Genomic DNA, 15,057 nt, shown 5'->3' with positions numbered 1-15,057 from the left:
CCCTCTTGTGGTGGGACATGAACTAAAAATTTGCGTATACTAAATTAGGTAACTAACGTCAGAAGATCATGAAGATGTGTGGAGATTGTTTAGCATAAAGAGAAGGCAGAACAGAGATGTGTGGTTTCACTAACTAGCTTGGATGTAGAGTTAGCTTGGATTTATTAGCGTTATGAGTTCTTATTTTATTATGTTTTTGTAATCGTCTTTAAGAAGAACAAGAGACTTTAGTCTTTACGATCATTAATCACACGGATGTTTCATACAAGTCTGTCCTTCCTGTTGACGTCCATGTTCTCACAAGCTGAAGCTTTGGAATGAGAAAATCCGAGTTTATACACATAGTAAAATTTATACACCAGTAAGAGACTTATTATGGGTTTAAATTTCCTTAAAAATTACACATTTATATATATATATCTTCTGGTTGAGGCCGTAATAAATGCTAAGTGAGGTGTTTGTTACACACCTGAGGAATATAATTAAAAGTGGGGTCTCCGATATTTGAGTAACGCTTCAGAAAACTGAGTCGGGGCGACAAACTAAACAAAAAACAAAACAAACGTGTAGCCAATGAGCAGAAAGGGGCGTGTCTTGTCAATATGCGGCGGAGAGAGTGTTCAGTGCGCATGTGTGACATTAGCAGAAAGTGGTTTAAACATCGACATGACAGATAAAAACAAAGAAAGAAAGAGAAGAAAGACTTACGATAAGGTAAGAAGTAGGACGTGTTAATATAGGATCAGCTTTCCAGCGCTGGAGAGAACTGAAGGAGCAGGAAGTCGGCCACATATTCACAGGTTGGAGTTTCCCGAGTCAATAACTCCTGAGCTAAACGCTGTTACTACACAAATAACACCTCTTTTCTATCGTAGTAATGTAGAGAGGCAGCTACAACCGCGTTTTGTGTAGTAACAGCGTTTAGCTCAGGAGTTATTGACTTGGGAAACTCCGACCTGTGAATATGCGCTCATGCACACATGCGCACTGAACACTCTCTTCGCCCATATTGACAAGACCCGCCCCTTTCTGCTCATTGGCTACACGTTTGTTTTGTTTGGTGGCCGAACGCAGGTTTCAGAAGCATTTCTCAAATATCGGAGACCCTGTCTTTAACAAAAATCCCTTTAAAGGACGATGGAGAAATCCCACAATTTTCTTTTTTTAAGCTTATATGCTTTAACTGGGGAAGTGTGTGGGATGTTCAGCATTTTGCCATCTGTTCTCAGGAAAAAAAGGTCTTTCGAGGTTCTTTGTGTAGAGAAGATTCTTATCCTCCTAAAAGCTTTGGAAAGCTTCCTGAAGGAAAAAAAACTCTGAAAGACTGAATAAAGCAGGAGCTTCATATCTGACCTTTATGTCCACTGAACTTACTGATGCACTTTAAACCGTCAGTTTGTCTTTGTGATTCTATTGATTTGTGTTGATCTTCTTCTCCAGCTCTGGTGGAAGCTGGTTGTGATTCCCACTCACTCGTAACTCGACCGTGTAATAAACATGCAGTCATATCGAGACGCAACCAAAAAAACCGGCACAAACTTTTGCACTCGGTTCCTAGGACAGAAGAACGACGTGTTATGTAGCTTATTTGTCGTGTCAGAGACGTCAGCGGTAACATCTCCGTTATGGAACACATGGAAACGATTTGACACTTTTAATCAAATTCGTACGACTTCATGTGAAACAAAGCAGTGGTTCAAAAAGTCCCCACAGTTTAAGGACGTCGTGTTAAGGATGATGTTACGTTATTATCTCAATATCTCAAGCTCTATTTTACATTAAAATAAAATAAACTTCGTCACTAAACTGTTTCCTCTAAGATTTTCCTAAATGTTTGTTTATTTTTTGCTGTTAAATTGTACAACACACACAAAGTTCCTTTTCTCCTCCTTTTCGCCAAACTCATGGATTGTGTTGGAGAATAAATAAATTTAACTCTTAAACTCTTTATCATTCTTTTTTCCTTTTTGAAGCTAACTCCAGGTCCTGACTTTACTGTGTGATTAATAACTACTGCTGAAGGATGGAATTGTTTCTTTAAAGCAAGCAAACAAAATAAAATAAAACAACAGCAACAAAAACAAACAAACAAACCATCAAACAAACAAACAAAACCACACACAAAAAAGCCTAAAATAAACAAAACACATCCAATAATACAACAAACAAAAAAACCCAAACCAAACAAACATGACAGCAAACAGAAGATCTGCCTAAAAAACACCAGGAAACGAAAGAAAATTCCCACTGCAAAAAATAAATAACAGAAAAAGAACAAGAATAAAACAAATAAACAACACTTACATAGAACCAACACTAACACAAAGACGGTAAAGTAAACAAAATCTTTCCCATTATAATATGAATCCAACAAAACAAAACAAAACAAAAAACTGAAACAAAACATTGTTTAGGATCTTTTTGGCTTCCTTAATGATACTGGGTTAATTAACAGTCAGCGTGTGCAGTGAGTGAGGTGTGTTCAGCTTATCAGCTCGGAGTAAAGCCTTGGAGTACGTTAGCGAACGTCAGAGTGATTAGCAGCGGTTTTATGCTAACGTATTTTATTATCATGAACATGCACCACTAGGGTTTTTAAATCCTTTCCAGTTGCATAGTCATACAAATAAAAGAAAAGAAATAAAAAAAAACCTGTTTGTTTCCTCATCCAGTTCCACTTTAACTTTCGTCCCAGCTTTCAGACGGCATCTGCAATCGATACTGACTTTATTTACAGGAGACATGCGGACGGTGCGGAGAGAGCGGAGGTGAGGACGCCAGAGACGATGCCTTCAGTAGAAGGTTCATGCCATGTGTTGTTGGGTTTATTGAGAGTTTTTAAGTCTTGTGAAAGGTCTGAAGCCTTCAGTGTCTAACAGAGCAATGAGCCTCGAGCCTGCACTCATCCTCCACATGTCCTTCACTCGTCCTTCACATGTCCTTACACATCCTCCACTCATCCTCCACTCGTCCTTCACATGGTCTTACACATCCTCCACTCGTCCTCCACATGTCCTTCACTCGTCCTTCACATGTCCTTACACATCCTCCACTCGTCCTCCACCTGTCCTTCACTCATCCTCCACTAATCCTTTACTATTCCTTCACTCGTCCAATTTGCCTTTTTATTTTGTCACTTGTCAACCACAAAGTAAAGTTTAAAAAAAAAAAAAAGGTCCAGAGCTCCATCACTGCTGCTGTGATACAGTTATTGCGTCTCTGACGACTTTTCAGCTCCTGGTTATGACGGAGCCTAAGTGACTTCCTCTTTCTGCTATACTCCAGTGTTGTTGGTCTCCACCGCAGTCTGCTTGCAGCGAGAGCTCATGGCGTATTCTCCTCGGCTCGTCCCGTTCTCCTCTTTCCGTAGCGGTTTCCTGCGAAGACAAAGCAGAAGAATCGACCCTCAATAAAATCCAAACTTTCAAATATTTCAATATTAGGCTGAAAAATCTCTCATATACTACAGATTTAGTACAATGTCAAGAATACATTAAAAAAGAGATCAGAATGAGATCGGATTAGATCAGATGTATCACATCATTTACATTTAGCCCCGCCTACAAACCTCACTTCCTATAATGCGGCTCAGCGGCTGCAGTGTGGCGACTCCCACACTGTGTCTCGTGCTAACACTTCCTCCTTTTATAGGGTGCCATTATTTTTTGTACAAATTGAAACTGTCTTATAGGTTTATATTGGATCAGAATTTTCCCCAAAATGTGCAGAAAATTGTTGTGAAGTTTGAATAAAAGTGATTAATTTGATCGGTGTATAAAGACATTCACATGTCAATCGGGCTTCGCTTTGTCTCGTCTCCTTATATGGTAATGTGCAGAGACGAAGGATATGAAGCTTTCATCAGTCTTGTGAACGCGCTCCTGTGGACGGTGTCTGGTTTTTAATGATAGTCAAAGGAAGGTGTTTGTTCAGTAACGTGAGTAAACGCAGCGTCTCGTCTGAACGAGCTGCCACTCCAGAATTCAGCGGCGAGGCGAGGCGAGGCGAGGAGGACGAAAACAACCTGACCTTTCTGAAGGCTGCTCCGTCTGCTTGCCGATCCTCTGAGATGTGTCTGGAGGCTGGGACTAATTTCATAAACATGACCTGAGCTCATTAAAACAGGTAAACACATGCCTGTGATGTTCAGGGAGGATGCCGAAGAACTGAGGAAGAACTGAAGCGGAGGAAAAGATCACAGGGAGTTTTTTTTATTTTCTCTGAGGCTGATAGGATGTAGAGTCAGATCAGGACCAACGCAGAGCTTTTATTTAAAACAGGAACCATGAGATGTTTGTCAGGACGAATAAACCGACTACAGGAGGAATATTTGTGGGGTCCGTCATAGCCGTGACGATCGGTAGATACTTCATCTGGCCACAATATGAAGATAAAAACATGTCCAGCTACACACGAAAATAAACGCTTTACAGTTGAGATCTGATGTTCCTGTTCTCTGTTGTAATGCTGAAGCAGCTATAAATATCGTGGCTAATTATTTTAAGCCAAAAGGACACAAAGCGTTAAAATCCTTCTGTCCCCGAAGACGCCAGGAAAAACTCGGACACTGGAGACTCCTTCTGTATAAACTAAATAAATAAAACATCTCCGTATCAACTCTTCCCCAGAGTCCGTCGAATGGGCGGTTGCTATAGAAACGACAACAGAAAACGACCAATCGGAATCTAGCGGTTTTCTTAATAAAAAAAAAAATTTCGTTTTTATATTTATTTTATGTGTGAATGTTTCTGGACGACGTGTTTGTGGTGTTTGTCCGCTCCTCACACACCTCAGACTGATCTCAGAGTGATTGATTAAATGTTTAGGAGAAGAGGAGAAGCCTGTCGTGACTAACACGATCCCGTCCCTCGGGCAGGACCGACGAGACTCTTTAGTCGCTCCGCAGGGAACATCTGTCATGACAAGGAGCGCGAGCAGACGTGAGGCCTGCAGGGTTCATCCCCTCAGTCTGATTTACACCCCGGGAAAAATCCTGACTCGTCAGTCGCTCAGGGGAGGAGAAGAAATGACCGTGTTAAGGGTTCAAGAGGAAAAGCTCAGAGAAGGTTGTGGAGTGTGGTGATGTTCCCTGCAGATGAAGCTGTTTATTAACAGACTTTGTCTCTGTGGGCGCTGGAAGGGAACCATCTTGTTCTCGAGAGCTGAATGTTTATTTATTTATTATGTTATATGAACACACTTTCTCTGCATGAAGAATCCTTCACATCACCTGTAGGAGGATGTCATGACCTCCATGGACTAATCTAATGAATATATTAACTTTAGTTTAATTCTGGGGACAAAATATAACAAATCACCGTTCAAGAGAATAACAGTCTGGGTCAAATGCCGCATTCGCAAAAAATATTAGTGCTTTAAAATAGCTGTAGGACAAAAGGTGAGGTTTACATCACATGACCACATCACTGTAACATCATGACACCATGTGCTTTATTCATCGTTGCTCAGGCAGGTAACTGATCAGACGTGTGCGTGTCCTGGGATGACGATACTGAGGACAGATTCAGATATAAAACGTATTGATGTTAAGGCTCTGATGTGTCTGGTCTGTTTTTCTGCTGTTGATATAAAACCCTAAGATCTTCTACATCACATGTCGTTTGACTGAAACCACTTTATAAACCACCAGCGTTATATTTACTGCCATCATTAGTCTCAACATGCAAACAAGCTGGAAACATCTGATCGAACAGGAACTCTTCTGCCTCGTGTACAAAAGCTTACACGACAACACTCGTGCTCCGAGTCTACAGTTTATCAGACGGAGAACAAACACTTATCCGGAGAGCAGAGGAACGACATGACCAGCTCGAGTCATCCTCCTCCTCCTATAAACGGCTTTATTGTTGTCTAATCACAAAACCTACATCTTTACCTCTGACTGCTACAGAGCACTGACACTGGAGACTCTTTACAGACATGTTACATCTATAACTGGTGAATATCTTTACAGAAACTTCACCATGTCTACCATGGCAGACTTTGTTAGACAAGACGTTTATTGGAGAGTTCACTGTATGTATGAACGAGCTGGAACCATCAACCAACACCTTGTAACCAGGTGGAACAGGGCATTTCTAGAAGGACAGAAGGACAGGACATTTCTAGAGGAACAGGACATTTCCTGAGGAACAGGTCATTTCTAGAAGGAACAGGACATTTCTAGTGGAACAGGAGATTTCTGGAGGAACAGGACATTTCTAGAAGGAACAGGACATTTCTAGAAGGAACAGGACATTTCTAGAAGTCAGGACATTTCTAAAAGGAACAGGACATTTCTAGAAGTCAGGACATTTCTAGAAGGAACAGGACATTTCTAGAAGTCAGGACATTTCTAGAAGGAACAGGACATTTCTAGCAGAACAGGACATTTCCTGAGGAACAGGACATTTCTAGAAGGAACAGGACATTTCTAGCAGAACAGGACATTTCCTGAGGAACAGGACATTTCTAGAAGGAACAGGACATTTCTAGCAGAACAGGACATTTCCTGAGGAACAGGACATTTCTGGAGGAACAGGACATTTCTAGAAGGAACAGGACATTTCTAGAAGGAACAGGACATTTCTAGAGGAACAGGACATTTCTAGAAGGAACAGGACATTTCTAGCGGAACAGGACATTTCCTGTGGAACAGGACATTTCTAGAAGTCAGGACATTTCTAGAAGGAACAGGACATTTCTAGAGGAACAGGACATTTCATGTGGAACAGGACATTTCTAGAAGGAACAGGACATTTCTAGAAGTCAGGACATTTCTAGAGGAACAGGACATTTTTAGAAGGAACAGGGCATTTCTAGAAGTCAGGACATTTCTAAAAGGAACAGGACATTTCTAGCAGAACAGGACATTTCCTGAGGAACAGGACATTTCTGGAGGAACAGGACATTTCTAGAGGAAGAGGACATTTTCTGAGGAACAGGACATTTCTAGAAGGACAGGACATTTCTTGTGGAACAGGACATTTTCTGAGGAACATGACATTTCTAGAAGGACAGGACATTTCTAGAAGGAACAGGACATTTCTAGAAGGGCAGGACATTTCTTGTGGAACAGGACATTTCTAGAAGGAACAGGACATTTCTAGAAGGACAGGACATTTCTTGTGGAACAGGACATTTCTAGAAGGACAGGACATTTCTTGTGGAAACAGGACATTTTCTGTGGAACAGGACATTCCAGACAAAAGTACTTCTGTACAGAATTTCAGTCTGTATTTCTCTCCCTGATCCGAGAATCCAAGCCACAGTATTTTCATTTCGGCTTTCTCAGGAGCTGTTGTATGATAGAGAGAAATGCTGACAGAAAGATCAGATCAGTAGCAGGTTGAAGAGGAGGGAGGACGGCGGATGGAGGACGGCGGATGGAGGACAGCGTGAGGGAATGCTGAGTGTGTGCTGATTCAGAGCACTGTGGAGCTCAGCAGCATTATGTAAGCTGAGAGCTGGACAGAGATGAGAAGAAGCATGTAGAGGCGAGGACAATGTGCTGAGAGGGACAGAGGTGAGGACGATGTACAGCACAGACTGAAGGAGGACAGACGAGATGAACAAACACTCTGTACTGTCTCCATGAATCATTCTCAAGAGCCAGGAGCATTAAGGTTAAATAAGGGTTCTACAGGGTGACTGCAGGCTCTTACAGTTACTTCCAGCAGACGACTAATTTAATAAGCTTCAGCTGTCTTAATCTCGAGTGATCACATGACCTCTGAGGAAGTGCCTTTATTCAGCACAACATGAGGATCCTACAGATTTTAGAGTTCACCTGCATATTGAAAAACAATACAGAACATGTCTCAGTGAATCACTAACCATGTGTTAAAGAGATGTCTGCAGTCCTCTATACACGTACAACACAGTTATACAAACCAGCTGCTTTAATACACACCGGTGTCCCACATGGCTCTCCTCACGGACCACTTTAGTTGTTATTTTACTCATTTATTTGTGTGTAATAACTATATTATATGTAATAATTTAACTTTAAAGAAACAAAATTCAACAAAATGTGTCCCACAAAGATGTAAAAATTATTATAATTATTATTATTATTGTTATGATTATGATTATTATTATTATTATTTTATATACAATATCTTTTTTGACCTCTAATGAATAATTAGCTTATTTTATATTTTTATAATAATTAAGATATAGTTCATTGGCATTCCACATATATATGTATATATCTACATTTACATGTATACATTTTTATTTAAATTTATAATAATAATAATAATAATAATAATAATAATAATAATAATAACAATTATTGTAATTGTTATTATTATTGTTATTAATATTATTATTATTGTTATTATTATTGTTATTATTATTGTTGTTGTTGTTGTTATTATTATTATTATTATTATTATTATTATTATTATTATTATTATTATTATTTGCAGCGTTTTGTTCGGCATAGCTCTTACTTATCCTCGGTAACTGTGTCCTGATGGAGATTCAGTGATATGAAGAAGCTTTTTGTTTGGTGATGTATCATTTCTTTTAAACACTAAATGTTTTTGACCTTTAGATATCAGCTGGATGTCACCGTGACAGAAGAGCGCTGTAACCGGTAAGAAATATTACTAAAATAAATCTCCACTCACGGTCAAAATCTAATCATACAAGAACAGGATCAGACAAGAACATCAGAAAAAACATCTTTACTCCATCTGTAGAACATCAACAAACAGGACTTTTCTCACGCCGCAGAAAACGAATCGATTCTTTGACGTCTTTACAGTTAAATTAATCTTTACATATTCATCGGTTTAATTAAACGCATCAGACTTGTGTTCATCTGTTAGCTCTAAGAACATGTCCCACAGTCTGACACGAGGAGTTAAACACTGTGTGTGGTGACGTTACAGCACATTACATAGTGACACTATGGTGTGATAAAGCAGAGATGTTGTTACCATGACGACGACGGATGTTTACAGTACATAATATTGATGGAAGGAGTCTCTAGCATCAGAGTTAAAGCTGTAACTCAATCCAGACCTGTGTGTTTATTAACAGTAATAATAATAATAACAACGATGCGTAATAATGCAGAAATAGTCCTCCGTTCTCTAAATAGTCGGGGTTAATGTAATGTTTACGGAGTTAAACACAGCCTGAGGTAAATATAGCTCTAATGGTGGCCTGATATAGATCTGTAGCTGAGCTGGAGCTCTTCACTTCACTGAGCATTTCTCAACACCAAAAAGGCTTTTCTCATTCAGAAGAAACAAGAACATCAGAGCAGAACCTAAATCAGGAACCTTCACTATGAATAATACAGGCTCTGTAGTACACATGAGGATGGCAGATGGCTACAAAAAAAAAACATCAATATTTCATACTCAGGCTCTTGCAGGAACCTAGAGCAGAGCGTATTTGCTCCCCTGTGAAACCAGATGGCTTCAGGAGTCGGACTCAGGCTCGGATTTTATACCCAAAGGAAACAAATCAGCTCCAAATCTAACGTATTTTCAGTAGAATTAAACATGACATTTAGTGAACACTGGCACATGTCGCTGCCAATTTTTTCTGTTTACTTCTTTCACTCCTTTTTTTCTCCTGCTCCGTTTTTTCTCTGCAACACCTCACGGCTGTCAGAAGGAGCAGACACTCTGTGACCCGTTCCAGCAAAACACCAGACTTCCTAGCAATAGCCTGCTTTGTTTTTATCGGGGAAACCCATCTACGTGTTCCTGCAGAGCTAAATATAACCTGCACTTTTCCTCGCCAGAATCTTTGTTACTGCCGAGGAGACCAATTGCAGCCGAGACGAGAAATCACACCGTGTCCAGGATCCACCCATTTACCATATTTATTCATGAGGAGAAGGGATTTACACGGAGGGGAATGTCCTCGCTGTCACAGAGAGCAGGACGTTATTTTTAGAGCCTGTACGTGTTTATAAGAGAGAAAATAAAATACCATTAGGAAATTTACTGAGCTGTGAAACAGTGAGAGGAAAACTGTGGACTGGACTGGACTGGACTGGACTGGACCGGACCGGACCGGACCGGACCGGACTGGACTGGACTGGACTGGACTGGACCGGACTGGACTGGACTGGACTGGACTGGAGACTTAAAGAAACCTGAAGATTTTTCATACACTTGTTTGTTAATTTCCAGTTAGACTAATTTAAACCTGTTATATACGTGACGTGACATACGGCTAAGTACGGTGACCCGTTCTCTGTGTTTAACCCATCCAAAGTCCCGCCCACACACACAGCAGTGAACACACACACACACACACACAGCAGTGAACACACACACACACAGCAGTGAACACACACAGCAGTGGACACACACACACAGCAGTGAACACACACAGCAGTGAACACACACACACACACAGCAGTGAACACACACACACAGCAGTGAACACACACACACACAGCAGTGAACACACACACACACACACACACAAACACAGCAGTGAACACACACACACACACAGCAGTGAACACACACACCAGTGAACACACACACACACACACACACACACACACACACACACACACACACAGCAGTGAACACACACACAGCAGTGAACACACACACACACACACACACACACACAAACACACACACCCAGAGCAGTGGGCAGCCATTTATGCTGCAGCGCCTGAGGAGCAGTTGGGGGGTTCGGTGCCTTGCTCAAGGGCACCTCAGTCGTGGTGTTGCCGGCCCGAGACTCGACCCCCACAACCTTAGGGTTAGGAGTCAAACTCTCTAACTATTAGGCCACGACTTCCCCTCTATATATGATACGACTTTCCCTCTATATATGATTAGACCTGTTGAATTCTGTATTCTGATTGGTCAGAAGGTGTTGAGTTTCATTCTCATACATGTATCGTATATGAGGAGATGTCCGTGATCTTCCTCTTACAAGGTGCACTAAAGCTAGAACTATCCATCGACACACGATTCACAGCAGATTCTACAGCATTCTGTACATTCAGTATTCAGTATGTTTTATTATTCAGTGTCCTTCAGTTCAGAAAGGGATTTAAACTGATATCAGTAAGTGATCCAGAGAACAGAGAGAAATAAATGCTGCGGCTTTTGTGTGCATATAAAACAGAAGGACTAATGTGTTTCTCTTCTTCTTCTTCTTCTTCTTCTTCTTCTTCTTCTTCTTCTTCTTCTTCTTCTTCATTCTGGCCATCCCTACATGCTCACTGGTGTGTTCCCCATCGACAGTCGATTTCCTTTCCAGAAGTCCTGAGGGAGTTCAGCAGGTCTGCTCAGAACGTCTCCGACACGCGGCGTTAATAACGTGCCTCTGTTTAAACGCTAAGAGCAGGCACTCGACAGAATGCCTTAATAAATGGTTCATTTTCAGCATGACGTTCAGGTGTAAACATTAGCTTGGAGCTCCGCTGGCTTCCGTCTAACATCTGGACTGTTTCATTTTAACGTGGGTGAAGATGATCCAGATATAAGGATGTGTTTTACTTTCAGAAGATGATTTTAATCTCCGGTTTTGGCTCCTGTTATACAGTATGAACACTTCGCATTGCAAAGACAAACGAAGCTCCTGATCTTTCACTTTCTCGTCTAAATAGGTACAATACACAAAATGTGCACTAAAGGTAGAAGCATTGTGCTAAGAATTTTACCCATGATTCATTGTATTTTCAGTCATACATATTGTTTACAGTCTCGTAATGAATATAATATAAGATGTTCATTCATTCATTCATTCATTCATTCATTTTCTACCGCTTATCCGAATTTCTCGGGTCACGGGGAGCCTGTGCCTATCTCAGGCGTCATCGGGCATCGAGGCAGGATACACCCTGGACGGAGTGCCAACCCATCACAGGGCGCACACACACTCTCATTCATACACACACACACACACACACACACACACACACACTACGGACAATTTTCCAGAGATGCCAATCAACCTACCATGCATGTCTTTGGACCGGGGAGGAAACCGGAGTACCCGGAGGAAACCCCCGAGGCACGGGGAGAACATGCAAACTCCACACACACAAGGCGGAGGCGGGAATCGAACCCCCGACCCTGGAGGTGTGAGGCGAACATGCTAACCACTAAGCCACCGTGACCCTTTTATAAGATATTCAGTACACTTCAAAATTCTTTACATTATAGTATTTTATATATATATTTCGGTATTTTGTATAATTCAGTAGTCCGTACACGTCAGCATTCTGTACATTTCAGTAATCTGGACATATTAGTGTTCTCTTCCCTTCAACATTCTGTATATTTTAGTCTTCAGTACATTTATGTATTTTTCCCACTTCAGTATTCCTGACTATCTGATTTAGACAGCTAGTTAAGTGCTAGTTAAGAGTTAGTAACGATGACCTAATGTCTGACTCTTTTGTATTCAGCATGACATTTCACACTAAGCTCGTTAATACCCCAGTCTTATCGGAGCATCTGCCCGCGAGCCTGAGCGCTTTTTATCTGCTTTATCTCCGAGCTTTCTGCAGCTACAACGTGTCGGTGGTTTCTCCGTTCTCTCGGCTGTTCCCCTGACACTGTGTTATGGATTATTAAGATCAGGACCGGCGCCGGGATGAAATGCATCGATGCTGCGTCTCATTTCACCTCGGAGCCTCGGAGACGCTCTGTCTGTCCTCAGAATCCACTACAATCTCAAATTAAAAACATCCTACAAAATGGCAGAATGCTCTTTAACTGCAGATGGACAGAAATCAAACAACTGCACAGGATTCATGTATAAGTAATGAGTCTGATTTGCAGATCAGGTTCAGATGGAGGACGGAGTTGGATGGATGGAGAGAAAGAGTTCAATTCACTATAAATAACTCTAACAAAAGAGGCTCAGTGAGGGAGTTAAAGCAGGAAATGGTCCACAGTACACAGGTAAAGACCGGCGGCAAGAAGCCGATCCACAGGTGAGATCCATAAATAAGACATAAAAATCATTGATATCAAGAAACCGAGGAACGGAGGAACGTACACAAAGCAAAAAGATGGATACATACTGATGAAATAGGACCTAGTACTCTGACATATGGTCTGGAAATAGACCATTTTATAGTCTTTTTTTACCGACCGATTACCGACTGATTGACGCTCATTGATAAGAAGGAAGAAGAACACAATTCTTATAACTTTATGAAGTATAGTCTTTACTCTGCTGTCTATCAGCTCAATGTTAAATACAGTAATTGTTTCAGTGAATTATATCAATAAAAACATTTTGAAATATGACTCACATGGCAAGAGTAAATATGGGTTGAAGTTGGACTTTAGAACCAACTTTTACCTTCATCAGGCCGTCCTTAAAAATGTTCTCGTTTGCCGTAACCCGACCGACGCTGTCAATTTAGGGCGACTCGAATTTTTTATTTTTATCCGACCGACTCGCCGGTTGTAAATTTGCGTTAAGACCGACTTTTTTTTTTTTACTCTTCAAACAACTAATACAAAAGCAATAAAATAATAATAATTATTATATTTTAGTAAGTATTGTAAATATATAAATTGGCCTATATACAGACGAAGGCTACGTTCTTTCTTTTAAATAAAAACCCGTGATATCATCTATGTTTACACTGTTGGTTACAGGATGTCACACTACGGCCTGTGCGTTCGCTTCGCCTCATTCTCTCTCATTCACTGTCAGAGACGACGGGTCGCGCTCGGTAATGATGGCTGCGGCTGCAGTAAACTAAATGTTCGCCGTCACCGTTTAATGTCATACGGGTTCGGGCGCCATAATACATCTAAAAAGATTCACTAAAACAGCTCGACACGCTTTAACTTGGTACAAAGTTCTGGAAAAACTGTCCAGCATCAGCATAAGGTTTGAGACGATGCGCCCGAAGGCACGGGGTGAAGACACAGTCAGTGACGTCACGATATGCTAATCTGTTTAAAGTCATACCTACTGTACGTCATCACCATCACCGACATTGTACTTTTTTTTTACACTGAAACTTGAAAAATAAAAGATATATAGACCTACTGACCCTTTTTTTTCTGTTACTGCAAACCAAAATATTTTTAAGGATGGCCTGAACTGATCTAGTCTCTTTTAGTATTAACACAATCTTCTGCTTCTCACTTGGTGACTTGCTCTGTGACCGGATGAAGAATCAGATGTTGGCGTGTTAATTAAATCTGTAGTAATTATGAAAGGCAGCGTTTCTCCTGACAGGTCAAGTTACAGGAAGTGACAGAAGAAAAGAACGACATGTACAGCAGAGTTAATTACAGCAACATTGTACTGGCGCACTGATCACTTATACATCATGTGTTTAATAACAATAAAGATGGGCAGGACTTTGATGTGGGCAGGTGGGCGGGACTTTGATGTGGGCAGGTGGGTGGGACTTTGATCTGGGCAGGTGGGTGGGACTTTGATCTGGGCAGGTGGGTGGGACTTTGATCGGGGCAGGTGGGTGGGACTTTGATGTGGACATGTGGGTGGGACTTTGAGCTGGGCAGGTGGGTGGTCCTTTGATCTGGGCAGGCAGGTGGGACTTTGATGTAACAGGTGGGCGGGGCTTAGATGTGGACAGGTGAGTGGGACTTTGATGTGGACAGGTGGGTGGGACTTTGTTGTGGGCAGGTGGGCTTTGATGTCTGGAAATGTAATATGCATATATGAATAAAATGATCATCTGACGAGTTCTCTATACAAACACATGGACACAGCCAATCAGAGGTGCACAAAATTCTATATAGGGACACAAAGACACACCCACATTCCATATATGGACATACCTTCTCACTGGGTAGAAACTGCACTTTTGTTTCCTGTGGATTTGAAATGAACTCCTACCTCTTAATAGCCTTGTAGCAGATGATGACAGTGAGGAAGAGGAAGACGACTGATGCACAGCTCACTGTCCCCAGCACTAAAATCTCCACCTCTCTTCCCCAAGGCTTCACAGGTGGAGACACGATGGATGGAGCCACTGCAGGACAAAAAAAAAATTAGAGAGAGAACAAAATAAATGAGTTTCTGTTGAGAATCGTTTTCTCCACAACGTCTCCTCCGTCA

General features: G+C 41.3%; 1 protein-coding gene across 1 annotated transcript in view; it reads right to left on the bottom strand.

Moving 5' to 3' along the window:
* Positions 1-1,222: 1,222 nt before the first annotated feature.
* The window catches only part of prima1 (proline rich membrane anchor 1), a 22,370-nt gene continuing 8,535 nt past the window's right edge, over positions 1,223-15,057 (bottom strand). The window contains exons 3-4 of the mRNA XM_047801419.1: positions 14,836-14,971; positions 1,223-3,377 (exon numbers count right to left, since the gene is read on the bottom strand). Of these exons, the coding sequence (XP_047657375.1) occupies positions 3,275-3,377; positions 14,836-14,971 (239 nt within the window). The 3' untranslated portion in view covers positions 1,223-3,274. The remainder of the gene's footprint in view (positions 3,378-14,835; positions 14,972-15,057) is intronic.

The sequence above is a fragment of the Tachysurus fulvidraco genome, chromosome 16 (assembly GCF_022655615.1).
Source record: "Tachysurus fulvidraco isolate hzauxx_2018 chromosome 16, HZAU_PFXX_2.0, whole genome shotgun sequence".
NCBI classification, from domain to species: domain Eukaryota; kingdom Metazoa; phylum Chordata; class Actinopteri; order Siluriformes; family Bagridae; genus Tachysurus; species Tachysurus fulvidraco.
This window is presented reverse-complemented; position numbering and strand designations above follow the sequence as displayed.